This window comes from Amborella trichopoda, chromosome 10 (assembly GCF_054954075.1).
Source record: "Amborella trichopoda isolate Santa Cruz 75 chromosome 10, AtrichopodaSantaCruz75HAP2 v2.0, whole genome shotgun sequence".
NCBI classification, from domain to species: domain Eukaryota; kingdom Viridiplantae; phylum Streptophyta; class Magnoliopsida; order Amborellales; family Amborellaceae; genus Amborella; species Amborella trichopoda.
The window spans coordinates 5,138,380-5,166,313 of record NC_142345.1 but is presented as its reverse complement, the minus strand read 5'-3'; the positions used below and the strand labels follow the sequence as shown (position 1 = coordinate 5,166,313).

The 27,934-nt window shown below is 36.1% G+C and overlaps 2 protein-coding genes across 18 annotated transcripts in view; both read left to right on the top strand.

Annotated features, from left to right (window-relative positions):
• The window catches only part of LOC18434686 (uncharacterized), a 31,252-nt gene extending 26,557 nt beyond the window's left edge, over positions 1-4,695 (top strand). For 8 of the 10 annotated variants that reach the window (XM_088850516.1, XM_088850513.1, XM_088850517.1 and 5 more), the window contains 4 exons: positions 3,714-3,820; positions 4,030-4,079; positions 4,185-4,267; positions 4,359-4,695. In XM_088850516.1, coding sequence (XP_088706642.1) covers positions 3,714-3,820; positions 4,030-4,079; positions 4,185-4,267; positions 4,359-4,473 — 355 coding nt within the window. In that variant the 3' untranslated portion in view covers positions 4,474-4,695. Of the gene's footprint in view, positions 1-1,136; positions 1,283-3,713; positions 3,821-3,906; positions 4,080-4,184; positions 4,268-4,358 lie in introns of those variants that run through there. The other 2 variants (XR_016043424.1, XM_088850518.1) reach the window with 2 other exon arrangements.
• Positions 4,696-10,372: 5,677 nt separating this feature from the next.
• LOC18434687 (uncharacterized) lies at positions 10,373-24,212 on the top strand. Of its 8 annotated transcripts, none has more exons than XM_088850508.1 (8): positions 10,373-10,444; positions 12,276-12,434; positions 19,104-19,193; positions 20,592-20,684; positions 20,781-20,924; positions 22,723-22,830; positions 23,703-23,754; positions 23,839-24,212. In XM_088850508.1, exons 2-8 carry the CDS (start codon positions 12,417-12,419, stop codon positions 23,859-23,861), a joined length of 528 nt encoding a protein of 175 aa, XP_088706634.1. In that variant the 5' UTR covers positions 10,373-10,444; positions 12,276-12,416; the 3' UTR covers positions 23,862-24,212. The 8 variants fall into 8 exon arrangements, with proteins under 8 accessions (XP_088706634.1, XP_006844813.2, XP_088706636.1 ...); XM_006844750.4 differs by having other exon boundaries at positions 10,373-10,491; XM_088850510.1 differs by lacking the exon at positions 19,104-19,193.
• Positions 24,213-27,934: the final 3,722 nt, after the last annotated feature.

Below are 27,934 nucleotides of genomic sequence, written 5' to 3'. Positions count from 1 at the left end.
GCCAGTTCTCGCTGGCCTGCATCCAAGACTCTTCAGTGGCCACGGAGATGTCTTCCTGGGGAACTTCTTGCTCCTGGAACCCATGTTTCAGAAGAGTTCTGAATGACCTTCAAATCCCTCCTTTAATTGAGCTCTTGGCAGCCCTGCAAGCTTGTTTCATATCTCCTACAGGAGAGGACCAGCTGATTTGGACACCGCCTTCATCTGGTGCCTTCTCAATTTCATCCTTTTACTCTTCTTTCACTTCTCCCCCAACCTTTCCCTATTCACTCACCCACTTCTGTTGTAGCATTGGCGTGGGTGTCTTTGTCACCCCCTAAACTCAAAGCCTTCATGTGGGTTGACCTTTGGTAAAGGGTTCTCACTACTGACTGGCTACAGAGAAAAGGTCTGCCCTTGGCCAACCGATGTGCTCTCTGTTTGGAACTAGAGGAAACCAATGACCACTTGTTCCTTCATTGCCCTTACGCCTTTGCTATCTGGGGTAAGGTACTAGAATTGTTTCGCGTAAGTGGATACTAGCCGCTACAGTACCTAACATTCTTTCTAGTATCAAACCTCATCCATGGCCTAAACCAGGGATCCTTCTTTGGAAAACAGTGGTGGGAGCAACAATTTGGGCAATTGGGATCGAGAGAAACAACAGAATTTTCAAGGGAGTCTCTTCGACTTATCCAACTTGTTTTGCTAAGCTCAAATCTTCTATGGTCTTCTGGGCGACTAGCCATAAGGATTTTAAAGGCATCCCCCATACTGTTTTCTTCAATGACTGGAGAGCCATCCTTCAACATCATTATAAGAGCATCTCACGAAGTTCTGTTAGAGACCTCCTGAGCCAGGTACCCTCAAATCGAACCTCGATGGGTGCTAAACCCGGGTCCAGTCGGAATAGGGGCACTCCTAAGGGACAATTTCCGAGCCACTCTAGCCTCCTTATCTTTATCCATAGGTCATGCCAACTCCACGGAGGCGGAAGCAACTGCCTTTCTTCAAGGGCTCAAACTTTGCTTACCTTACCGCTCGGAGCCCCTCATTATTGAAGGAGATTCCAAAAATGTTATAGCTTGGGCATTTAATATTTTACCCCCTCCTTGGAACTTGGCACACATTTTTGATGAGATTCACTACATTTGCAGGGATGTTCGCGTCTCATGGAGGCATATTTGGAGGGAGGGAAACCACGCTGCAGACACTAGCTAAAGATGGAGTGGTTTTAGAAGAAGCCTAATTTTTGGGATAGACATCTTTTTGTTGGTTTCTCTGTTCCTCGCATTGTAATTGATAAAAAAGATGTTTTTTGGAACTTACTATCTCTCATTCCCCTTGGCATAAATGTTCTGTTTGCCTTCCGTCTGTGGAAGTGCACTTCTCACTTTCTCTCTGTACTCTCTTCTTTATATATATAACAGTTAACCTCTTCAAAAAAAAGAAAAAGAAAAAGGGTGCGGCATCAACACCTCAAAAGATGGAATTAACGTGTTCAAGCGTAAAAGCTAACTTTATCCTCAAAATGACTTGGTTTGGCCATTGGCGTATTACATGCATTTATAGCACTTCTAGGTTCCTAATCCTAGCTTTTATAAGAAACTAACTGCTATTACATAAGGGAAAACATGTGTAATGACTAACTTCTAGAAAGAAATTCAATAAATATGTAACCGTAAACTTTGTGGAAAACCAACAAGTCATCATTGTCATCATCATTTTAGCCTTTTCCCAATTAATTGGGGTCGGCTACATGAATGTTGGTTCTCCATTCTGCTCTATTAAAGGCTGTAGCCTCAGTGAGGCCATCAGTCCCCATATCTTTCGGATTACTTCCAACCACGTCTTTTTGGGCCTACCCCTTGACCTTTTCAGTTCTTCCACTTGAACTGATTCGCACCTCCTAACAGGTGCTATACTTGGTCGGCGCCACACATGGCCAGCCCCACCTAAGTCTACTCTCTCATTTTATCGCCTATTGGTGCCACGCCTAAATTCTCTCGAATAGATTCGACTTCTATCCCATCTTGTCTTGCCACTCATCCATCTTAACATCCTCATCTCCGCTACACTCATTCTATGGGTATGTTGTTTTTTGTCCGCCCAACATTCCACTCTATAGAACAAAGTTTATCGGGATTCATGATGGGTTTTGGCAAAATTTTACGTTGGCTACCTACATAACAGAACTATGCCCCTTTACCCAGGCATGGGTGGGGTTAAGGGAAAGTTTAAGGTCATCACGACTATATGGAAAACCAACAAGTAAAGAAAATAAATATCAATCCAATTGTTTTCACATTGTGGGCTGGGTGAATTAACAACATTCGAATGAATATGAATTCAGGAATGGTTTGTGGTTATCAATTAAACCTAAAATTCATGGCTAAATTCATCAACATACTTCTAATCATGATTTGGGCCTTGAGATGCATTCAGCATGGAAGTCCTTGGAATGAGGTGCCATAGATCTCAGAGAGATCTTCTAGTTGAGCTTTAGATCACTCTAAATGGACATGTGGGTGAAAGACTCATCTTCTGAAAGTGCTCTGCATCAATATAAGAGAGGCCAACACCACTGCTGTCAACCTGGCCAGAGAAGGGATTGTGATTTGGTCCCTCACCACGTGGAAGCCCTTGTCCTGATCTGTATATCGCATCTACTAACAACGATTTTGTACTGTCGTACTAACTCACAGTAACCCTTTTTGTAATTAACATCCACTAACTGTTTTTTGCCCTGGTGCAACAAGAAGTTGTACATTCTGGCCCAACTTAATACACTGTTACTTAAGTGGAACAATACGAAAAGAAAAAAAAAATGGGCTTGGAGTTGTAGGAGATCAGGGCAAGTGGTGAAAGACAGATGAAGGATGGATGTGTAGGAAAGGGAACCCAGCTGCATATGTCATCAGTTCCGCACTAAACTACAAGTTAGATTAGAATTGCATAGAGTCAACTCCATGCAAAACTTGGATTTTTCATGCATTAGCTCCATTAATAAGAGTGTGGCATAAACACCTCAAACTCTGGAATTAACATATTCAGGCTTAAAAGCCAACTTATTCTTAAAATAACTTGGTCTGGCCATAGGCATAGGACATGTATTTCTAGGGCTCTTAGGTTCCTAATCCTGGCTTTTATAAGAAACCAACTCCTATTCTGAAAAGGAAAACGCGGCCAATGACTAATCTAGAAAAAATTCAATAAATATGTAACCGAAAATTATGTGGAAAATCAACTAGTAAAGAAAACAAATCTCAATCTAATTGTTTTCACAATGTGGGCTGGACGTAGACGAATCGATAATTGTCGAATGAATATGAATTGAAGAATGGTTTGTGATTATCCATTAAACCTAAAATTCATGACTAATTCATCATTATTGTCTTCAGGAAGTGGTCTGCATTAGTATATGAGAGGGATGCACATGCGCAAACATAAAATGCACAATGATCATGCATACCTTTTCAGAAATATTTTATCTTGGATTTGGATCGTGATGAACAGTTGTCAAGTTCCATTTTTCATGTCTGTCTTCATTGGTGGACCTAAGGCTGCATGTTATTTTGGTATGGTAATCTGTGTTATTTATTCACATATGGACCTGAAGAACTCTGCTATCGTTTGACAGTTAACTTGCTTCAAAAAAAGAACTCTACTAGTTTTTATGCTTTTTGCTCATTCACTTAAGGCAAGAATTTGTTTGGTGATTTGGAACACAACAGAATCTCTGTGACATTCGTGGACAAGGATGGTAATGAGAAAGAAATAAAGGTCCCGATTGGCATGTCCATGTTAGAAGCTGCTCATGAAAATGACATAGATCTTGAAGGTAAATGTCCTTCATAAATTTATGCTGTTTATTTATTTGAGAAATGAAATTCAAGACTGTGATTGCCTTCCTCTCGAGTCATTCAGGTTTGTGGACGCTGATTGCAGTTTCTCAATGATCTTGATTTTCCTTTCATCTGTGGTTTATATTGCATCAAGTGCAAATCAGAATGAAAATCGGCCTTCTGATAGATGCTTTGTGATGTATAGGGGCATGTGAAGGCTCCCTTGCATGTTCAACTTGCCATGTTATTGTAATGGTACGCATGCAGATATCACTTTTCTTTCTTTATTTTTCTGGTTTGTTTACTGACGGCAATGTCTAAATGTAAAGATGATTAATCATGGTCTGGCTGCTTTATTAGGATGTGGACCACTATAATAAACTGGAAGATCCAACCGATGAAGAGAATGATATGTTAGATCTCGCCTTCGGACTTACAGAAACGTGGGTCTCTCTCTCTCTCTCTCACTCTCTCTCTCTCATGTTTAAAAGTCATGGAATGATCAGAAATGTCTCAGCTTCATTGTATCCACAGATCACGGTTAGGTTGTCAAGTGATCGCGAAGCCTGAACTGGATGGGATCCGCCTAGCTCTGCCGGCTGCTACCAGAAACTTTGCAGTGGATGGATATGTGCCCAAGCCTCACTGAAACTCGAATGATAGAATGCATCCTCTTTGAGTGTATAGAATGCGACTATAGCAGTTTTGTAATATCTTCATCATGTAGGCATACCAAGGAAGGGCTCTCGGCTCTCCCACCTGTGCTTGTTTGAGAAATCCATATTGACAGTTCATGGTCATGAACATTTGTTCTGTAATATTATGTACTGTCTGTTCTTAATGGGTATGCTACACATTTATTGATAACAAAGAATAGTTCAATTATGGAATTTTGTGGTATGAAGAGTGGGTCTATTGAGCACTGGTACCTCTTCTATATGGCGATTAAACAGGAAACTCTTATAGTCCTATTTATAGTTCTCTTTGATATTTAAAGCCTGGTATTTTTAGCTCTGAGGCCTGAGAAAATTATGTGGATTTAGTGTCCATGTCAATACATCAGGAAAGCCAATTTCAGGTCATACATGCACGAACACAGCACGCACTCACACACACGTACCCACAGAGGTATGCGGACACACGTACACCGAGACGATACAGAGACGTGCACATACACAAACATGGACACACGAGTTAACCCCACGTAAGCTGGTTTTGGGGTTTATAAAAACCCTGCCGAGGGTAGTTCTCCCAGGGTTTTTGGATGGAGCCCAGTTTTTTTCCTACCCTCAGCCAAACAACCAAAAGGTCAAAATGGATCATGGCAACTCCTGGCGTCTTCCTAGAGCTTAATCATGAGCGCATTCTGAAGTGTCCACCGCATTTAGTGAAGGAAAAAGTTTTTATATAAGTGCGAGCCTCTAAACAATTAAATTAAAGCGCACCTCAAAAAGAGGTGATTTCGATGCTGAAAAACCTTCAATTGATCATTTAAACCTCAAGATCCATGGACATGAGAAAAAAATGTTTCCAAGTATTGAAAACAGTGCATTTTGTAATGCACTATCTAGACAGTAAATTTTCAAGATTTTTAGGTGTTCATAGATCTGCTTTATCTACATTATTTTTCAACTTAATATTAGAAATAAAATAAATTTTTCTGGCCATTTTAAAGATTTTTAATATTAAAATAATATATTTCAATACTACTTAAAGGTGTGCCCCATTTTAATTGTTTAAAGCCTCGGCTTTATATAAATCACACCATTTAGTTAAGGGTGCAGTTTGTATAGAGCCGAGGTGCTAAACAATCAAAGTAAAGCTCACCTTCAAACAATCAAAGTAAAGCACACCTTCAAATAGGTGATAGGCTCCTATTAATTAAATTTGTGTTACGGAGGAGATAATTAATGTAATTTAATGCTTATTTGCCATATGTAGAACTAAAGACAACAATTAGAAGACAATTTTGAGAGCACATGGATGGGCTAGTCTAAAGAATACAAATTAGAGAGGGTATTTTTAGAGAGTGACTTAAATAGTCATGTAGAAAAGATATGAGATAAGGGATGCTATTCTTGATGATGCTATGGCTTATGACCTACCAATAGCAAATGCCCGCCATAAAAAGCGATATGAACATTTAATAACTTACAAAAGATGATCATAAAAGCGGGATAGACTTTCTTCTAGCTAAGAAGGCATATCGATTATCATGTAATGATTGTAAAGTTATCTCAGAAGAGAGTTTGACCGCTCAACATAAGCTTGTGGTTATGGATGCATAAAAAAATGGAAGAGGATGAGTGAAATTAAGAGGCGTCCAAGAAAAGGAAGTGGAGCTTAAAAATGGAGAAAATATATATATTTAGGAATGTAGTGATAAAATAAACAAAATAAAATTATAAGGACTAAGTTAATGGCATGTGGAATGAGATGGTTAATTGTATTAAGAAAGTGGCAAAAGAAGGTTAAGGATAATATAAAGGGAAAAGACATCCATATAAAGAAGCTTGGTGGATGAGTGATGAAGTTAAAAAGGCGACTATTAGCGAAAAGTGATTATGTTAAGAAGCTTAGCAATGGGATATAAATGGCCAAAACTTAGAAAAATGTACAAATGTAAAGAAGAATGCTAAGAAAATAGCAAGTAAGACTAACCTTAATGTATATGATGATCTATATAATAAATAGGGACAAGAGCATGTCAATGAGATGTCTTGAAATTGAGAAAATGAAATAAAATAAGTGTAGGAATCTAGATCATGTTAAATGCATTAATAGTGAGGATCGTAGGATCTTGGCGAAGGATGACAAAGTCGACGAAACATGGAGAATTTATTTTGAAATGTTAAATGATAACCACTTTGGGAGTACAACATTAGGAGGAACCTTTGACATAAATGATGTCAGAGGTCATATATATTTGTAGGATTACGATATCTGAAGTGAAAGAAACTTTAATAGAGATGAAGATAAAAAAGGTTTGAGAACCACATAATAGAGGTTTAGAAGTGCATGAGAGAGATTGACATATTCTGGTTGACTAAGTTGTTCAACAAGATTTTGAGAACAAAAAAGTCCCATATATAATTGTACGAACAAAATTTTTTTGTGATACATATTTATAAGAACAAATGAGACATACATAATTGTACGAACTATCAAGTGATAAAATCTATGAGCCACACTATAAAAAGAATGTATCAGAAAATTAATTTGGTTTTATGTCAGGTAGGTCAACTATTGAGACTCTTTTCATACTTAGGCAATTGATGAAGAAGTTTATGGAGAAGAGACAAGGCCTCCACACGGTATTGATTGATTTAGAGAAAGTATGTGATAGGCTACTAATACAGGTAATTTGCAGGGTGTTGGAAGAGAAACGAGTATCTAAATGATATATCAATATGGCGAGGGATATTTTCGATGTTAGCACTAACTAATGTGAGAACAACTATAGAGAGACAAATGAGTTTTTAGTGACAATATGCCTACATCAGAGGTCAGTTTTAAGGTCAATCTAGGGGATGCTCTAATAAGCAATAAGATGTAGGTGGTCGGGCCATGCAACCTCGATAGAGAACAACACTGGTTAGGAAGTGTGATTTAATTTTAGTAGGAAGCTCTAAAAAGGTAAGGGGAAGGTCCAAAAGGACATGGATCGAAGTAGCGAGAAGAAAAGTGGTGGCTTATGGTTAGACTGAAGTATGACCTTTGATTGATTGAAATGGAAAAAAAAATTTAAGTAGTTGACTCCAAACAATTGAGATAGATTATGATGATGATATAAATTACAAATTCAATAAAAATTTTCAAGGTAAAACAAGTATTCTAAGTTTAAAAACTTTAACTTTACAAAAACATTTTGTTGAAGCAGTAAGTTGCTTTAAATGTTATTATTTCTTCTAATAGTATGCTTACATAGTTCGAGATTTTTTATAGAAATTTAAAAAATGATAACGACCTAGAGATATTTAAATCAACAAATTTACTAATAAATGTTTGCTTTAAGAAAAATCCTTTGGTTACGGTATCATCAAGAATTTTGTCAAAAAAAATGCTCAAATAGTTCATTCTAGGTTTGCAAACAATGAACTAATGAGGGAATTTAGAAAATTTTACCCACTTCAATTACTTGAGATAATGGCTTAATACTTTTACTTGTTCTAGGTTTCAAATTTGGATTATTTTTTAGGGAAAATTACATATATATTTGTTATAGTTTTCGTTATTACGGCTCTACCGAATATTTTTCGTTATTACGGCTCTACCGAATAATTTATTATCACCGTGTCCGTTTTTTTCATGTCAAAATATGAATTTTTAAAAAAAACGACTTTACCATTTTTCGGTTGTTGAACAACCGAATTCAAAGTATTTTTCATTGTTAAAGAACCCAAAATACACCAATTTCAGTTCTTGAAGAACGAACAATTTAAAATTTTATATTATTGAAGAACCTAAATTTTCTGCTCATCAGGAGTCTGAAAAATATTTTCTCTACCTCTCTGAAGTCATAGTTATCACATAAAATCAAAGGGGAACAACTAGTTTGAGCCCCTAAATTTAGGAGAAACCTTACGGATTATGAGATTAGAAGATAAAGAGAAATCTTGTGGCGTATTCTCTCTCTACCCCTTTGAAGTCATGGTTATCCGATAAAATTAGGGGAACAACTAGTTTGAACTCCTAAATTTAGGAGAAATCTCATGAATTATGAACTTACCAAAAAAAGATGCTAAGTGAACGGGAGAGAGAGTAAAAAAAAAACCATTTTTACCCATGTAAATGTAGAGAGAGAGGTAGAGAGAGGATACGCAGACCCGCAAGAGAGAAAAAAAATTTAAGTTCTTGAAGAGCTGAAATTTTTTAATTTCGGTTATTAAAAAAGCCACATTAGCAAAATACTTTGAATTCAGTTGTTCAACAACCGAATATGGTTAAAATGGTGAATGAATAGATCTTTCATTAGTATTTTAATAAATTTCTCTTAATTGTTATATAAATATTTTTGAAATGGTATTCTCAAACTTTTTATTATCTTTATTAGAAATATTTGCTTTCGAACTTTTTATTATCTTTATTAGAAATATTTGCTTTCGAACAGGACATTTTAATAAGCCTACTAGTGTGGGCTCGAAATTGAGAATGTGTACAATTTGTTAGGACTGATACATCACTATTTAAATAAAGTTAATCATGATAATAAATTGTTTTCTATTTGGTAGCATCTCACATGAAAACTTATATGAAGATTTACATAAAGTTTATCTTTTCGAGAAATTGGTTTTACTTTATTAAGAGGAATTTGTTAAAATCACATTTTTAACCAAAAATAACTAAAATATAGCTAAAAGTATCAAAAAGTTGGACAAGTAAATATGTAGAAGGTTTCTATGAGTGGGCCGACTCACCTATCCAAATGAGTCCTCTCTAAAATATATTTTAGAGATAGATTTTAGATTCAAAATTTTGAGGAATGTATAATCTCAACTATGATAAGCAGTAACTTAAAAAAAAAAAGAATACAAAAATAAATTTTTTTAAGAAAATATGATAAGCAGTAACTTGAAAAGAAATAAGAATACCTTTTGGAGCTATCATCGTCCAACATCAATTTACATGATGGATGTTATATGCGTAAGTGGATGCTATTGTAGAACTACCTCAGTGGATGCCACTGTAGAAATGCTTCCCATGGAGCACGATCTTCTTTTCCATGGCAAGGCTTCAATGGGTTGGCCCACTCACCTATTCAAATAAATTTTTTGTCGAATAATTTATCAAAAAATATATATAATGGGATCGTCTACTATACAACGAGATCACAATCACTAATAAGTGTCATATTTAAAATTGAGCGGTTAAAAATATATTATTGATGGAACACAAAGTCCAAAACAACATTCGTCATAGTAAGTTTGTGTATTATTGATGGAACACAAAGACCAAAACAAAATTCGTCAAATTTCGTAAGTTTGTGACATACTTAAATATATCGAGTTACACTTCGATCTATTTAATTGCTCATCCAAGGTTAAAAAATGTTTTTGACCTTTTTATACCAATAATAAATAGTGTTGTAGTTTTCAATCCCTAATTTATATGCGTCTATGATTTGATGGCGAGCATTCGATTCAAACTTTCCCTGCAACTACGCGAAGGCCTGCCCCTGATCAGCTTCAGCACCGAACACGCTAACCCTGAATCGCCAGGCCCAGCGCAGCGCTCGTCTCGCATTTTCAACCTAATCCGGCATCAGACAAATTCGATTCAGAAAACTCGATAGTGAGATCCAGAGAAGAGATCGAGAGGAAATTATAGAAATATCCCACTTCCAATCCCGGTTCAGCAAAGAAGTCAATTAGCAAGATGGCCAGAAATCATCCCTTGCCTGATAACGGATGTTGACAACCAATTCTCTCTCAGACCAGTTATCTTTTGCAAGGCCAAGACGAGGCAGGACAAGGAGGTCAGAAAGACCAATCTCGAACTACCTTGTATACCCTTCTTCCATTGTTTTCCTCTTTTCTATAACTCATCAGTGATGGAGGATAACAAGGCCTCTAGAAATGATGACGCTCCGTTTTATGTTGTTCGCAAGGGAGATATGATCGGTGTGTACCGATCTCTCGAGGACTGCCGCTCGTTGATTCCTTCTTCTGTATGCAATCTCTTTTCTTTGCAATGTTTTTTTTATTGTCACAGTGGTTTTTCATGTTTGGATTCCTGAATGGATATGTATTTAAATGCAAGTGATAGTTTGTTGTTGTAGTGTTGTGAATTTTCATGTATAATGAATTAGATAGAAATAGTATTTCAAAAATTGCAACCTTGGAATCAGATGAGGCTCTCGATTTTTCATGAGATTTTTTTTTTCTTTTCTTGTTAAAGTTCACCGAATTCTATTACTTAGAACTGGGTATATGGTTACCCACGATGATAGAATATATTGATGCACTATATAATAATAGAAGCCATCAACATCTGCCTATGTTTACTTTGGAGGGAGGGAGGGTGTTATCGTAATAGAAGCCATCAACATCTTCCTATGTTTACTTTGGAGGGAGGGAGGGAGGGAGGGTGTTATGGTGTTATGATGCTCTTATGAGGTAGCTATTCTACCGTCCTCCAAATCAATATCATTTATTGGTTGGTTACTACATATTCTTGTTACATACATTGGGCTCTAACTATGACTATGAGATTGTGGTATAGAAGTTACATGCTGACCGTCAATTGCCCTCAGTAGATTTCAACACAAATGGACAATTGATTGTCCAATTGACTATTTAAATAAGCGTGCCCCAAGAATTGCAGATTTTATTGATCACAAATTGGTTAAGAACAAAAGATAAGACAAATGAAGTTGTTTGAAAAGGCAGATCAAATTCTTTTTTGGTAGAACTCAAAAGAGCTAATTAGAATGGTTAAGGAGTTGACATTGGTACACCACATCTAATGTTTGAACCCCACAGCTGGACAACCCAAAAGAAAACAAAATCCAGATAGCTAGAAAATAATAAAACCATATAGTAGGATACTAAACCTGAAAATTACAAAGGCATAAGTGAGCCAAGTAGTTCATGACTTGCATCCTTTGAGCTAATGGAGTACACAACATTCTTAAGATTGTGATAAAGAAGGTATTCTTCTAACTCTTTGCTAAAAGACTGCCCTTTATACTCAGTAACAAATGGGTCACGTACCTAAAGAAAGCATTGGATTCTCCTCAGGGGTTTGGTAAAATTCTTTTATGTCATTCAACATACGAGCTTGTGCAGTTTCCCTGTAATTCAAAATGTGAGACATGTTTTGAACATGTTAAATGGAAGCTAGTTTGTTTTTACCTCTTCCTTTATCCTTTCTTGCCTTTTACCTATGTCAAATAACAATCTTTTACCTATATCAAATATCCTATTGTGGTCTAATAAGAGTGAGTACCTTAAATTTTCCCTTAACCCGTCCCAATCCCGGGTAAAGGAGGTGGGTTGTGTTAAGTAGGCAGCCAATGTAAAACTTCGCCAAAAGTTTCCATGAATCTTGAATCTGTTTGGAAGTGGTGAGAAAAGATATGGGGACTTAAGGCCTCATTGAGGGTATGGTCTTTGATAGAGTAGAATGCCAAACCATGATTCGTATAGCCGACCCTAAATAGTTGGGAAAAGGCGATATTGATAATGATGATGTAATACTTTATTATATTGCATACTTCCAGAGTACTTATGGTTTGGAACTACTGCATGTGTTATATTTCATTCAAATATCACTTTCTTTTGAAGCATTTCCTCAGTTTTACATTCTGACCTATGTCTTATTATTTTAGGAGCAATAATGAATGTAATTTTATGTATGCACTTTCTTACAGATGTCAAAGTAGTTCCCTTCCTTCTTGATTATGCATAATCAATATATGGGTATGTTCTGATTTATATGTTTTTTCTTTAGGTACATGACCCATCTGTTACTGTGTATAAAGGGCAGTCTTTGAGCAAAGAGTTAGAAGCATACCTACTTTATCGCGGTCTTAAGAATGCTGTGTACTCCATTAGCTCAAAGGATGCAAGCGATGAACTACTTGGCTCACTTATGCCTTGTAATTTTCAGGTTTAGTATCCTACTGTATGGTTTTATTCTTTTCTAGCTATCTAGAATTTTTTTCTTTTAGGCTGTTCAGTTGTGGGGTTCAAACTTCAGATGTAGTGTAGCAATGTCAACTCCTTAATCATTCTGATTAGCTCTTTGAGTTCTACCAAAAAAGAATTTGGCTACCACTTATGACTTTTCATACATCTCTCCTTGTCTTATCTTTTATTCTTAACCAATTTGTGATCAATAAAATTTGCAATTTTGGGGCATGCTTATTTAGATAATCAATTGGACAATCAATTGTCCAATTGTGTTGAAATCTACTAAGGGCAATTGAAGGTCCGCATGTAACTTTTGTACCACAATCTCATAGTCATAGTTAGAGCATCATAGTTAGAGCCCAATGTACGTAGCACGAATATATAGTAGCCAACCAGTAAATGACATTGATTTGGAGGACAATAGAATAGTTAACTAATAAGAGCATCATAACACCCTCCCTCCCTCCAAAGTAAACATAAGCAGTTGATGATGGCTTCGATCATTATATAGTGCATCAATATATTTTATCATCATGGATAACCATATACCCAGCTCTAAGTAACAGAATGCGATCCCGAGTCAGCCACAAAATTCTCGTTCCTGATTGGACTCTAGCAAGTCCCAAGTTGGACAAGGGAACTTTAACAAGAAAAGAAAAAAAATCTCATGAAAAACTGAGAGCCTCATGTGATTCCTGGGTTTCTTTCAGCGTCGAATTGCCAGGCTCTGGTGGGAGCTTGCACATGCTATTTTTGAAACATTGTTTCTATTTAATTTATCATACATGGAAATTCACAATACTGCAACAAATCACCACTTTCATTCAAATATATAGCATCACCTCTTCAATTCTAGAATGCAAATTTGAAAGACAACTGCGATGAGAAGAGAAAATACAGAGAAGGAAAAAGATTGCGTACAGAAGAAGGAATCAACAAGTGGCAACCCATGAGAGATCAGCACACACCAATTATATCCCCCTTGCGGACGATGTAGAAAGGAGCATTAATATTACTAGAGGCTTTGTTATCTTCCATCGCTGCTGAATTCTAGTGTTTAGAGGAAGGCAAGGGAAGAAGGGTTTACATGGTGAGTGAGTTCGAGCTTGGTCTCTTCTCTGCTCCTCCTGAGGTGGGGCCAGGCGATTTCGAATATCATTTCATTTTCGTGGGCAGGGATTATCGGAGTAATAGTACACGGAATTGTGAATAATAATTGTCGGGCACGTCTCTAAAAGTTGGGCAAATGCAGCCTAAACTACAAACAAATGTCTGGATTTATATTTCCAGTGACATGCTAAATTCTTCAAGCGCTTTACTATTGGTTGTTGTCTATATAGTTATGTTATGCTTATGCTGCTATAGAGTAGAAGGAAAAACTGCAATTATGTATAGTGTACTATTCTTTGTGTCCATTTGTATATATATAAGGGTAGTGAAGTCTTTTCCCTGAGGGTTTCATTTCTTTAGTGATGAGAAACATTGTGAACATTATCATTAGGTTACATGGTATAAGAGTCTCACAATTCAAGCCCTAGAAAATTAAAATCCTAAGCTCCTTGTGTCTCAATTTCCGTGTAATCAGAAGCTATAACTTATAAAATGCACAAGCCCAGTGTCCCTTGCCTTTTATGAGGCTCGCTGAGAAGGCATCCTTGAACAAGGCTAAACTATGTCAGAACATGTTGCTGTCCCAAAACTATGAACATTTTTGTTCTTATTTATATGAGCATTGGGAGCTGTATTTAGAAAAAAAGTTTTAAAGAAAATGGGGCAGCCAAGTGGATATTTTCAAAACCTTGCCATCTTCTTCTGAGAACTTGTATGTGCCAGAAATTGGTATCATTTTAAGGATCTGCTGAGGTTTCCAGTAGTTCAGCTTAGATCCAGAGCTTAGCAAGAAAAAATCCTTATCTAACATGTGTCCCAGACAAGTATGAATGTAAGTCATTTTCTTAGTCCATCTCATGTGTGAAATTTTTGGATCTAGAAGCTTGGTGACCTGTCTAGTGGGAAAATATGCTTTATGATGCAAATGGGACATAGTATAAAGACTGAGATGTACAAGGATATAAAAGGTTCAGATGAGTATTCATTAGAGTATCACTCAAGCAAAGATATCTACCAACTATTTTATAATTTCGTATTCATTAGAGTATCACTCAAGCAAAGATATCTACCAACTATTTTATAATTTCTTACGCTGTTATCTAAAAGTGAGACTATTAAATGGATGTGAAGAACTCCTTTCTTGACAGTTATTATGTCGAGGGGTTTTATATGTCTTATCCTCTCAGTTGTAAAATATCAACTGCATCTATTGATTTCAAAAGCTGTTGTTGGACTGATAATCGCTTCTTGAGCTTGCTTTGAAATATGTTGTGTTCAGGTTATTTTTTATGGGCTTAAATGAGCATTTTATGTAATATTTGGTAGATGATCTGCTGATGCAATTGAGATACTCCTTGTTTATTGGTATAATATTGTCAATCAAGTTGTTATCATTGAGCCATATTTTTTTTATGAGCCAGTTTTTACCTAACTTTGTATGATGTGGATGATCTTCAATTCTTGCATTATGGTCCCATGGTTACAATAATGCAATTTCTACAATATGTTAGATGTAGCTACTACTGACTGTTATGCACTTAGATTTATGAACCACTTACATGCATAAATTTGAGTTTGACTAACTCTTATTCACTGTGTTCATGGCTCCCTCTCAAACATGACTGTTGTGCACAACTTACTTAAAATATATTGCCGTCTAGTTTACCACTACTTTAGTGGAGATATCAACAAGATGAGCTTTTATCTTGTTTTTGGGCATTTGTATGACCCAGGTCTCAACCGTTTATCAAGTGAAGTGTCAAACAACTGCACTATGATTTTACATTCATGGAATGCTGAGGTTGACACGGATGGAAGTCGGTTGTTCAAATTGACGTGAACGGGACAAGTGACTAACATTTCTACATCTTGAAGTAATGTCTTGAGTTTTGACATGTGCTAATTGCAGTCTATTCTTTACAACTGCTCTATGCTTCTCAATCTTCCATGTTGTAAGGATATCTCCAATCGTTCTGTAATATCTTGCAGTTGATCTTCTGTTCATAAGGCACCCAGTCCAATATGCGTCCAAGTGCAAATTATCAAATAGTTGCTGATTCGTGGACCTTAGCCTGGCCTTCCATGACAAAACTTCAAATATCTTCATATCCAAGTAACTGAATCCTTGGGGATTGCATGTTAATGTAACCTAAGATCAACAACTCACAGATCTTTAAGTATAAGATCCAAAATCAAATTTGGAGAACTCTTTAAATTCAAATAGAGTTAAATATCTAATCCACGAAACTAGATAAACAAACTTGTGTAAATAAACTGTGATTCAGGAATTTGCTTTAATGCCCATGAGATGAGATTCCAAATCCTTTATGGATTCTATTCTAGCCTTAAAGAAAATTAGCTGAATAAAATTGATTCTGATCAAATTTAAAACTAACCTATAGTCCAGATAGGAAAAGTGGGACGAATAACTTCAAAGTAATTCTGGATGTATCCACAACTAGATTTAGGTTAATGGTGTGTAGAGAAATTAGGTTTTTGACATTAAATGCGGAATAAGGATTTATGCTTTAAGGAATTTTATTTGGGCTAATTCTAGGAGGGGAAGGGTTATTTTAAGGATTTAGTGGTTTTTAATGGGGTGAGTGTTTGCTGGTCTGGAGGGTTATAATAAAAGCAAAAGGATTGTAGAAAGAAGAAAACATGAAAAATAGCAGAGAAAAAAAAATTAAGAAAGGGAGGAAGAGTACTAAAGAACTTGAGGAAAGGAAAAGGGAAGAAGGGCAAGAAAGGCAATGACAAAAGAATAGGGGAAGAAAAGGGAAGAAAGGAGAGGAAGATAGTAGGGCAGAGAAGAGAATAAGAAATTGAAAAGTACCTTGAAAGAGAGGGACCTTGGGAGGTGCTACCTTGTCTTGTCTTGTTGCATTCAATCAAAGAATTCAAGAAGCCCTTTCTAAAGTTTTTCTCTCTCAAGTTCTCAAAAAATTAAGACATCCAAGGACGTGGATGTCCCTCTCTCCCTTTTATACAATTCGTCTTACACATGAATGACCTAAAGTACCCCTAATGAAACATTTTTAATGAAATTAACCACCTCTGCAGGGATATATGCATCTTATGGAGGAGTACCTGGAGGGAATCGAACCAAGAAGCGGACACCCTCGCTAAGGAGGCGGCGACGCAGGGCAGCTTGTAGTCACTTGGTTTTGAATCGGCTTCTTTTTGTTAGTTGCCGTGCTTTCACATCATTGTACTTATAAAAAAGATGGCTTTTTAATTCTTCCCCCTTCCTCTATTTATGGTGGGGCTTTTTGTATATAGAGCTTCCGCCTTGTGGATAGCCTATACTTTTCGTTTCTTTGTAACTCTTTGTACTACTAATTAATGGTTAACTTTCTCAAAAAAAAAAAAAACTAAAATAAAATACTAAAATGCTGAACTACCCTTCAATTCTCTACAACTCCAAAGAAATAAGTACCCTTTGGTCACTAAAACATAGGAGAAAGAATGGTATGACCTTTCATCATTTGGGTTTTCTAAGTTTGAAAGCAATTATGACTGCTCGTAAACACAACCCTTGAGGTACTTGACCCGCCTTCCCTCTCTTCTCTCCTTACCCCAGTGGCTTTAAGTGTCTTTGCCAGTTGCTGGCTTGTGTAGCATCTTCTCGCTCAGGGTTCGTTGGCTACACATCAAAGCACTCGCTTCGCTAGGGGGCCCTTTCGCTAGACCTTCACCTTGGATTCTTCACACACCCCGGTGGGCCACAACCCCACCATGGTGGTAGTCTTACTAGTGATAGTGAGGCACAACAGTGAGAATCTCCAGAATCGATGACAGGCTATGGAATGACATGTTTTTTTGCCGGAGTCATATGGAAATAACCTAATGGTCTTTACGTCCCCTGGCTTCTACACATGGTGCAATGGACAAAGAGAAGTAGGATCGACAGAGCTGTGATTGTTGAAGCATATTCCCATGCATGGCTTGTGAAACTAAATGTGATCCCAAGCCCCATTTCAGATCACAGAAACTATGAGTGTCATGGGCCAACTTTGGCCCTTCCCGTAAGCTCGATTGCCACTACTGCTAGGGTCCTCCGCTACTCTAGTAGCAGGGGTTGACAGTCCAATAGAGTCGCTTCCTTAGGGGTCAAGAATAAAGGCTTGAATCTCTGGATTGAAACATAGGTCTTTGGAACAATGGGAAGGATGTTTCTTTTTAGTATTCTATCGATCGAATGGGAGAGCCCAATAGAGTGCTTTGACTAACTCAAATTGCTCGGGACTTTTCTTGTTGCGCTAATGACTGAACTCGTTGGGGCTTTGCTCGTTGCCTACACTGCCTTCAATGGAAGAAGAATCGCCCTAACATGATAGATCGATTTATGTTCAAGTGTAGGGAGCGGAGAACAATTGAAGGATCAAATAACCTTAGTTTTCACTCTCTAAAAACAAAAAGATCAAAACTCTAATGTGACAATGTCCTCATCACATGTAGTGTGTGCATGGATTGGCTATTCAAAAGGATTGCTACCTGCATAATTTGGTGTGTGCATGCTTATGTATGTGCGTGCCAATCTTTTATGACTTGTCATTTCTGTCCTTGCTTCTTATTTATCATTTGACATGTCAATTTGATTACCTAGCAAGTTACGTACTCAACTAGAGTGTGATCTGATTGGTAATGTAATGGAGGTAGCTTTTTATGTTTATATTCTTGGTTGAATTCTCTGATTGATTACGAATTTGTCATAGATTACATGTAGAGTTATTTCTATATTTCTCGGTAATAGACTATTGGTTTGCCAGATTCAGTTTGTTCTACTTCAACAACTAGTGAGCTTTTATCGCAACATTCCAACTTGAAAAAGAAAAGTGAGGAACCTGTAGTTTTGGCTCATCCTGTAATTTGATGTTTTTCAAATGAGTGGGATATACTGGTTAGTGGGGTTGTCACATTAAAGAAGTTCTTGCTGATAAATTTTGCAAGATTTTATCATAAGGGTTGGTATTTTTTTTGGGTCAATAAAAAAAAAATGTTGTGGATGTTTAAAAGGTGTACAAGCACCTTTTAATGGCTCAGATTGAACTATCCTCATCCAAGAGTTAACAATGAATTTCGTTTTTTTATTTTAATTTTTATTTCAAAATGATATTAATTTGAGATTTGTGTTTTAGCTGCGTTTTTGAAAGTAGAATTAACTAAAAATAGAAAATATTTGTCAAAATAAAGTTAAGAGGTGTTTCGGTTATTTTTTATTTAAATATTTTTAATCACTTTTATTTAGTTATCTTTATAAAAATAAATCTACACCCAAAATTCTGATAAATATTTTATTTAAATAAAAATGAAAATAAAATATGAAATTAATTTTGGGCCATTAGATATGGCCATGTGAAATCTCAACCATTAGAAGGGTGGTTGTGCACCCTTCCACATATCGCCATGATGTGGATGGGATACTTTTCTTTTTGTCTCTTTGGCTTAAAGTTGGCACGTCCAAATGTACTCCAATATCACACATGGATTTTTTTGGGTAGCTCATATTCTTTTGTTGCTTATGGATTTGTAGGAAGCTGCGGGTTGTACTTCATTTTCCAGTGAGCAGCCATTAAAGTGTTCTAAATTGAGGAAGATAGGTGATGCAGTTTCTTCTCGCCCTGTAAGTTAGCATTTCATGTAAATGATGGATGGTATTAAACGGTAGTGTAGTATGAAAAAATTCTGGCTGCTAACTTGCAATGTAAATAAATAATGCTGATAGAAAATCACTTCCAAGTTCTTGTTGTATCTATACTACATTATTAAGTCAGAGTTAAGGGGTAAATACATGTTGTGAAAATAAGAAGGGACCCTAATAATATAGAGATTGTAGGATAGGTCACATTGCCCCATCTTGAGAAAGATAGAGTACGAGAGGCGAGGATGAGAGAGGAGAGAAGATGCCCAACTTTATGGGAAAGAAATGGAAAGAGAAAGAAATGGAAAGAGAGATGTAGATGAGAGAGAGATATATGGAGAGAAAATTAAGGAGTAGGAGATTTTTGGAAGATAATTTTATGGATAGAGAATATTTAGAGAAATAAGAAATATAATTTAGGGAGAGAGATTTGGTTACTGAAAATGAAAATCAACGTGTAAGTAAGTTGATTCCTTTTTCACTCTTCAAATTAGAAAAATAAAGTTATAAGAAAGATAATCTTTTGAGAAAGGATTTGGTTAGTTATAAAGAAGTCAAATTGTAGGAAGGGTTAACTCCTTAACTTAGCTAATTTTAAGAAATAGAGATAAAATAGCGTAATTCTTCTTTCAGAAAGTACAATATTTATCCAAAATAAGTCCCTTTTTCATAATCTAATGTCTAAATTGAGTTCAAAAGAGAGGACAACTCTCTAGGGCTTTCCATTCTAAGGTGGATTTATGAAGATCTTCCCTCAGATTTCAAGGAGAGACTCCAAAGACATTAGTCGGTTGGAATATCTTTGGGATGAAATCAAGAAAGGGCAAGCTGAAATTCCTGAATTTGTACAATCTCATGACAATGATCTTGAGCGCATGCCTTTGATGACTATAGCATAGTGCCAGACCTTTTTTCATCTTCATGAAATGCCTTCCATGGGGTATTCATATATGAGGCAAGAAGAAAGGTGGATTCCACCAGCGTGCTCTTGATGTGTTTAGATCATTAAACACTTCATTATGAAAGTTTGTATATGCTTCAAGTCTGATATGTCAACAGATAGGGACGTATTTGTTTCCATCAACTTCACTAGGTGCCCAAGCTACTCTGTAACAAGGTATGGAGAGAGAGAGAGAGAGGGCATGGGTAGGAGGGTTATGTTGAGAGAGGGAAACACCGACTAGAGAGAGAGAGAGAGGAGAAAAAAAATAGGAAACACGCCATTGCCATATTGCTAAAAAGAAAAATGTTTCTCTTCTCTTCATTTCTACTTGATCAAATTTTGTATTTTTTATTTATGTTTTTTTGGTTGAGTGGTGTTCTTTGCATGTGTATTGTAACTCTAAATTCAAAACATCAGAATGACGATCTACTTAATAGGTCGCGTATCTTCTTGAATTTGATGGTGCTTCAAAAGGAAATCCAGGAAAAGGTGGTGCAGGAGCCATAATTCGAACTGAAGATGGAAGAGTGGTAAATGTTTGCTTTAGTAATATTTTTTGTTTTACTGTTACTTTAGTTGAATGTCTAGGATTGAGATCCTAACCAATTTATGAACCTTGTATGAAGGTTTGTCAATTGCGTGAAGGTTTGGGTGTCGTGACTAATAATGTTGCAGAATATAGAGCTCTCATATTAGGAATGAAGTTTGCTCTCAAAAAGGGATTTGACCGAATACGAGTACAGGGTGACTCCATGTTAGTTTGTATGCAGGTATGCTTTTGCATGTGAACTTTAGGCTTCTGGTTTTGTTTCTGTGAATATTGTGCCTCTTGAAAGAATGGTGATAAATTTGTCAAATTGCATTTTTTTTTTTGAAATTAATTCCTTAGGTTTCATTTAGAAAAGGCTTCTAGTATGGATTCTGGTGCTATATGCATGAGATGGTGTTGACAGTCCAATGTTCGTTTTGCAAGACCCAATCCCATACTCCCTATCATGTAAAAGGCTGCTAAATATACTATTTTTCCATTCTATTTAAAAGGGAACCCTTTTCTCTATTTTATGGAGAGCAATAGTGCACTGACAGTAATCCATCACCTTTGTCATCTATTGCCAATCCTGAACAAATTGTCAAAGGAATTGACCACATTCAATCCCTACATGTGGGGAGCTTGGCTTGGCAGTTGGCCATCCTACATCAGGATGTCGTTCTGGGGATCCTGGAGCCGGAGCTCAGATGGAGCTCGTTCAGCCCTGTCAAGGCACCGTGACCTAAACTAAAACGAATCTTGGTTCCTCTGGATTGGGGAGTGCAACCTAATTGAAATTGGGGGTGTGATTTTGGTTTGTAGGGATCTTAATCCCAAAGGGAGTTTCAAAAGTTTTTGAATTATGAACTTGAAGTTTTTTATTGTGTTGATCTTTTTTTGGTCTCTTGGTGATATTCTAGCTAATGATGAGCCATCAGCAATTTTGTTTTCCATTGTCATTGTTGCGGTTTGCATCAGTAGTAGAAAAGTTGTAAGCTGACTTGAAGTCGCCTGAGTCGGTTCGAACCTAGGGGTGTCCTCAGTCCCGGATGGTCCGTAGGCTGTCTAGAACCGGGCGGTTCTCACTTTAGTGAATCGCCTTGTCCCACCCAGTTCACTGTAGACTCAGCTGATTCCTTAAGGTTGGCGTATATCATGGGCCTACGATCTCATTTTTCTTTATTTTATGGGCTTTTGGGCTATAGAGTTTGCATTATGCATGTGTGTAAAATGATACTAGAAAGTGGATTATGTATTTTTCAATTTTTACAAGCACTTTAAACAATAATATTTGTGTGTATAAATGACTAAATGATCACTGGTGCAACCAAAAGGTTTAGAACACCTCATAGGATGTAAACATGCACAAAAACTAACAATTATAGTGGCACGCATTTAACTATGTTCCACATTTCCACATACTTGCTTAGTTAAAAACAAATCCTGGCACATACTAAAATTTGTGATTATTTGGGGTATATATTGAAGGAGTCTTGCCTTGCTATGTATCTAAGGTGCATTACCTGACCAAGACATGCACAATACACTTGTTTTTTTCTATAATTATTGCAGTGCCATAATATGTTAAAGGAATCTTACTTTTTCTATGTATCGTAGATGTATTACCTCTCCAATGCTTGGAAAATATACTTGTTTCTTGCTATAATTGCAATGCCTTGCTTTTCCATGCTTCATACACTTCCATTTGGCTGCCATAATCATTCCCAAGAGAAAATTTTGGTCTGATCTTTTTTTATTCTCAAGGCAAGTATGCTTGAAAATTGTTTGTTACTAATTTTTGCACCATTTGGATTCCTTTTTCTAAATAACCCAATGACTTCAACTTTTCTGATGTAACCTTTTGCCTGTGATCATGCTGTTAAGATCTCTACTATTCATTAAGTTTTTCAATATCTCTGTAATATTATTTGTTTACTCCATAGATACTTTAGTCCTCCGGTTATTATATGATGATCAGAAATACTTGATAGATACTATTTCCTGTGAAACTATCAGTGCTTATCTTTTGAAATTTGCAGATTCAGGACATATGGAAAACCAAGAACAAGAACATCATGGATTTGAGTATGGAAGCCAAAGAACTGAAGAAAAAGTTCACATCTTTCCAAATCAATCATGTTGGAAGAGTATGGTTTTTATTTTTATTTTTTTTATTGCATCATTTGTGTTTGTGTATGTGCCCATTCGTTTTATTTATTTGTTCAGATATATCTCTTCTTAACATAATTTTATATGCTGTTTATATTTTCAATAGATGTCGTCAATTTTGTATCTCGTGCATTTTATTATGTGTGCTTTATATGTTACAGCTTACCTAAAGCTATCCAATATTGGTATATTTCTTTGACAAGATTTGCAACAGAATAACTCAATTTTAACTTAGCCAAATCATTTTACTCACATCTCTGATGCCCTGTTGATCTTGTACCAATTTGACCATCACTCTCAAGCTATCTTGAGACATCTTGCATCCTAAACAGCTTTGTAAACTGAAAAGTTTGTCACAGATTTCATAGCTGGCCTGGTAAGTTCTCTATGCCTATCCACCACTTGAGAACAATGCAGCTGGCCTGGTAAGTTCTCCATGCGTATCCACCACTTGAGAACAAAGTGCATTGCTGTACTCGAGCATTCGACAGTTTAGCCACGTGTGTGACTTAATTGAGGTTTGCCATGTTTCTATTCTCTAGTATAAGGTCTATGTAATGCATGGTGCAGTGTATTTTATGCATTCTAGGATTGAGTTTTAAGCAAAATTCCGACATCAAAGTTGTTGACTATCCATCTATTTTTTATTGGACAGTATTCAGTATTCTCATTCATGGCTTCTTCCTACGGCATGAATGCTATCCATATGTTCCTTTATTTAGCTAGAACCTCTCTCTTCTTCCTCATCATTGTTATGAGTAACTGATTTTGTTCCTGCAGTAGACATAGGCTTTTTATGGATATGAATTCACCTTGAGTATTTATAAGTTTCGTTGGTTTGTTTTACAAGGAATACAATTCTGAAGCTGATGCGTTGGCCAACGCAGCCATAGGACTTGGAAGTGAGCGCCTCTAAACCAGTTAATTGTATTTCAGAATTTGTCGCATGTTATTCACATTGTCACAAGATTGGCTTCTCTTGCCAGGTGGTGAAGTTCAAGAAGCCTGATTAGATCTACTCTGATATAGCAATCTTTCTGACAATTTTGTGCATACATGCTAGCAGTGGTACAGTGATATGGGCCATACAATCCTTTGATGGCAACTGCTTGCCTTTCTGACTCCCTGTTCTTTTCTGGGAAAGTGATATTTGTATCCTGCAAACGATTGCTGAAAACTTAATTCCTAGCAGAAACAAGTGAAAATTGCTACTTTGTCTTAGACCATTTTCCCAAACTAGCTACTGGTTCATGGTCACTTGAGGGTGCAGTTACTGCAGAGATGCTATTGCTATTCGCACTTTCTTGCTTGATGTAAATTTATTGGAAATTTATAGATAAATAGAATACTGTTTCTCTAAGATAGAGAAAAGGTGCGATGCGTCTATTATAATTTTTTGTATGTAATCTATTTTGAGATGTCATTGATAGATGCCCCTTGTAATGTTTAATTTTCAAAGTAGATGGCATGTCATATTTTGGGCAATTGTGGTGCAATTTGAACTTGGTCGTAGTGTGGTAGCTATAAACAACTAAACCAACGAGCCCGTTCCTAAAGCAGATATGACCTTTCGGCAGCGTACGTTCTTTATCTTGGAAATGCAGAGTAGATGCATTGCTGAGATAGAGAGATACATAACGCATCTCCCCAAGTTCTTGTTTCATAACCGGGAAAACACGAAAAATACGTGTTTTCTTGGTTTCTGTCGCCATCCCTAGTGGATTGGGAACAGCCAAGAAAGATTCATTTCCACACTTTTCTCCATTTATGAAGGGATGCGAAGTGGGAGTGTTGGCAAAAGTATAAAACCTATGACTATAAAAGAATAAAAAATCTATAAAATTTCATTTTCATATATTTTTTTTCTTTTTTACATTTTATGTAATTAATTAAAAATTAGATTAGAATTCTTTTTCTTAATTTGTATTAATGTTTAGAATTTATGTAATTTATTATTTTAATTGTATTTGAATCCAATTTATTTTTTAATGTCCCAAGGTGATCTAATATCTTTTCAAAAAAATTACGCGATAACGAAGGGGAAGAAAGAAGGGAGACGAGGTCGCCCCATTCCCTATCTCTGTAGCCCAAACCCTTCTTCACTATCTCACTCTCACCATCGAGCCTTGTGACCTCACCTTGTCTCTCTTCCCAAGCACTAGACCCCTTTCTCTCTCTCTTCAAACTCTAGAATAAGAAGCCTCTTGTCTCTCTCTCTGCTCTCTCTCCTCTCTCTACAAGCTCGATAATAAGAAGCCTCTCTCTCTACTCCACTATAACAATGTCTCTCTTGCTTTCCCAAGTTCCCATTCGTTGCCTTGAGCTATCCTTTTGTTATTACATCAACCTGCCCTCTCTTCAACTGCTATATCTCATTTTTATTGTATTTTTCTTTTATGTTTTTTCTCTCAATTTCTTGCTAGGATCGAAGCAATTGAATTATAGGCATATTTCTTGTATGCATCATCATCATTAGTGTTTTTTTCTAATTATTAATGGTCGAGTACACGAACCTTGATATGCCATTTACTTTATCAATGACCATATTTTCAGTGAGGTCATAAGTTTTCATATATTTTCTCACTATTTCTAATCATCTTTTTTTTGTCCATCTTTTGTTCTTTTTTAACCTTCTACTTGAACTGATTTGTACTTCCTAACATGTACTATGCTAGGTTTGTACTGCACATGAAAGCCTACTTCAGTCTACTTTCTCTCTTCATATCGTCGATTAGTGCCACACCTAAGTTCTCCTATATGTATTCATTTCGAATTGCAACTTATCCATCTCAACAACCTCAACTCAATTGCACTTATCCTATGAGTATGTTACTTCTTGACTATCCAACATTCCACCTCATAAAATAAAATTGTCTTATAGTTGTCCTATAGAACTTGCATTTTGATTGGTATGCCGCGTTCACATAAAACTCCAGTTGCACACCTTCAGTTTGCTCACCCAACTTTAATTCTATGTGCGACATCATCCTCAATCCCTCTATTTTCCTAGATTATCGATCAAAGATATTAAAAGTGCGTGCTTTTTGGTATTTCTTGGCTATCAGTTTTAATTGCTTAATCATTTTTACTCTTATTATTATTAAACTTGCATTCCATATACTTTGTCTAAGTCTGGCTAATTTTAAAGCCTTTAGATTCTAGAGCATCACTCCAAAGTTCTTTGTGTTGATGCTGATTTGGATCGCATCGATCAAAACTATGTCGTTTGCAAACAACATCCACAACATTATCTCGTATTATAAGTTCCTAGTTAAGCCGTCCATAACTAAGACAAAGAGGCATGAGCCCAACGCTAACCCCTAAAATAGACCTAGTCACTGAAAACTCACTCGTCTCTCTACTAGTTGTTCGCCCGCTAGTTAGCACTCCCTCATATATATCTCTCACCAAGTCAATGTACTATTTGTATACTTCTTTCTTTTCCAACACCCATTAAATTAAATTTCAAGGTACTCTATCATAAACTTTCAAAAATTTGAAATATATTAATATTTATCAGTAAATAAAAAACTTTGAAAGCAAATTAATAAATTTGCCGATATCTACTATTTTTTATATTTATCAATAATTCAGTAAACTTGTCAAATTTATTATGTGTACTAGTATTCACTAATAATTATAGAGTTCAATTTCTGTTCATCACGCATTTGGGTTCAATTTCTCTGTATCATTTTGGTTTTAGTTTCTCTGCATATGGATGTTTCTCAATCCTTCTAAACTGGTTTTCAAACTCATCCAATTATAGTTTTAGCTGTTTAGTTATTTGCACGCAAACTTCTCCGGGGTTTGTTGCTTGAATTGGGTACTTATCATAAGGGGCTATTTACATGGTTTTACTCTGTATGTCTTTCATTTGTTTAGCCAATTTCTCCTATTGTGAGAGGATAATTCGATATCCAAAAATCCTCAAATATCCAAATATCCTCAAATCGATCATATGAACGTTAAGATGTATGGATATGGAAAAAAAGGGATTTCAACTCTCGGAAGCAGTGCATCTTGTAATGCATTTTCTAAACTTTCAATTTTTAAGATTTTTAAGTGTTCATAGATCTACTTGATCTGCAATATTTTTGAAGCTTCAAATTTTATAATTAAAGTTGAAAATAAATTTCAAGCTATTACAAAGATTTCCAGTACTAAAACATCTTTCGACACTATTTAAAGGTGCGCCTTTGATTATTTAGGGCTTTGGCCTTATACAAACGAATAGAAACAAGATTCAAACCAGATAGGAAAGTATATAACTCTTTCCTTGAGAGGAGAATGTAACAAAATAGGAAAATATACATACTGCATGTTACAAGAAGAAAGGTGTATATTACACCATTGTATTACCATTACCTATACAATAACAACCAAAAGACAATGTTAGGCACAATTATCTTTTCACAAAGTCCATTTCTCTCTCTAAAATTCTTTATGGTACCAGAACCATTGCCCCTTGTGATTCGATCTGTAACACACAGCCGATAGAGAGCAAATTCAAAAGTGAAACCTTACAATCGTTAAAGGTAACTCCACAGGCCCTCTTTCGTTCTTTTCATTTTCACATCTCTTGCTATCTTCTCATATTCCGTAACTTTTTCCGCCTGTTTTATCTTCCAAGCCATTATTGTTCCCAAAGTCCATATTCAATCATCTTGTTTTTATGTCTTGCTTTATTTTCACGTCTCTGGTTTTCACGTCTTTCTCTAAAATTCTTGTTCTATACCTTCAATCATCTTCATATCATATTCCCTTTCTCACGGTTTTTTTTGTTTGTGCGCTAAAAGCCATACCATCTATCATCGTCTTCTACATTAACCCATACCTTCCATTATCTCCATTATATTACTTCGTTAAACCATCAACTTCATATTCCTCTCTCACGTTTTTTATTTCAGCCATCCAAAACCCACTAACTTTTGTCTGCTGCGCCTCTCTTAGCTCATCAATTTATTTCCAAATATTTCTTTGTTCCAATGAATTTTACATCCTCAATGTCAGTTATTTAAACAGAAGTTATTAATAAGCTGCGAAATACTAGCCATGTTAGTATAATAATATAAAAGAGAAGTT

Coding starts and splice junctions, on each gene's coding strand:
- LOC18434687 (XM_088850503.1), top strand. CDS start 10,375: ATGGAGGATAACAAGGCCTCTAGAAATGATGACGCTCCGTTTTATGTT. Junction 20,685..20,780: donor GAACTGAAGATGGAAGAGTG/GTAAATGTTTGC, acceptor CCTTGTATGAAG/GTTTGTCAATTGCGTGAAGG. Junction 20,925..22,722: donor CCATGTTAGTTTGTATGCAG/GTATGCTTTTGC, acceptor TGAAATTTGCAG/ATTCAGGACATATGGAAAAC.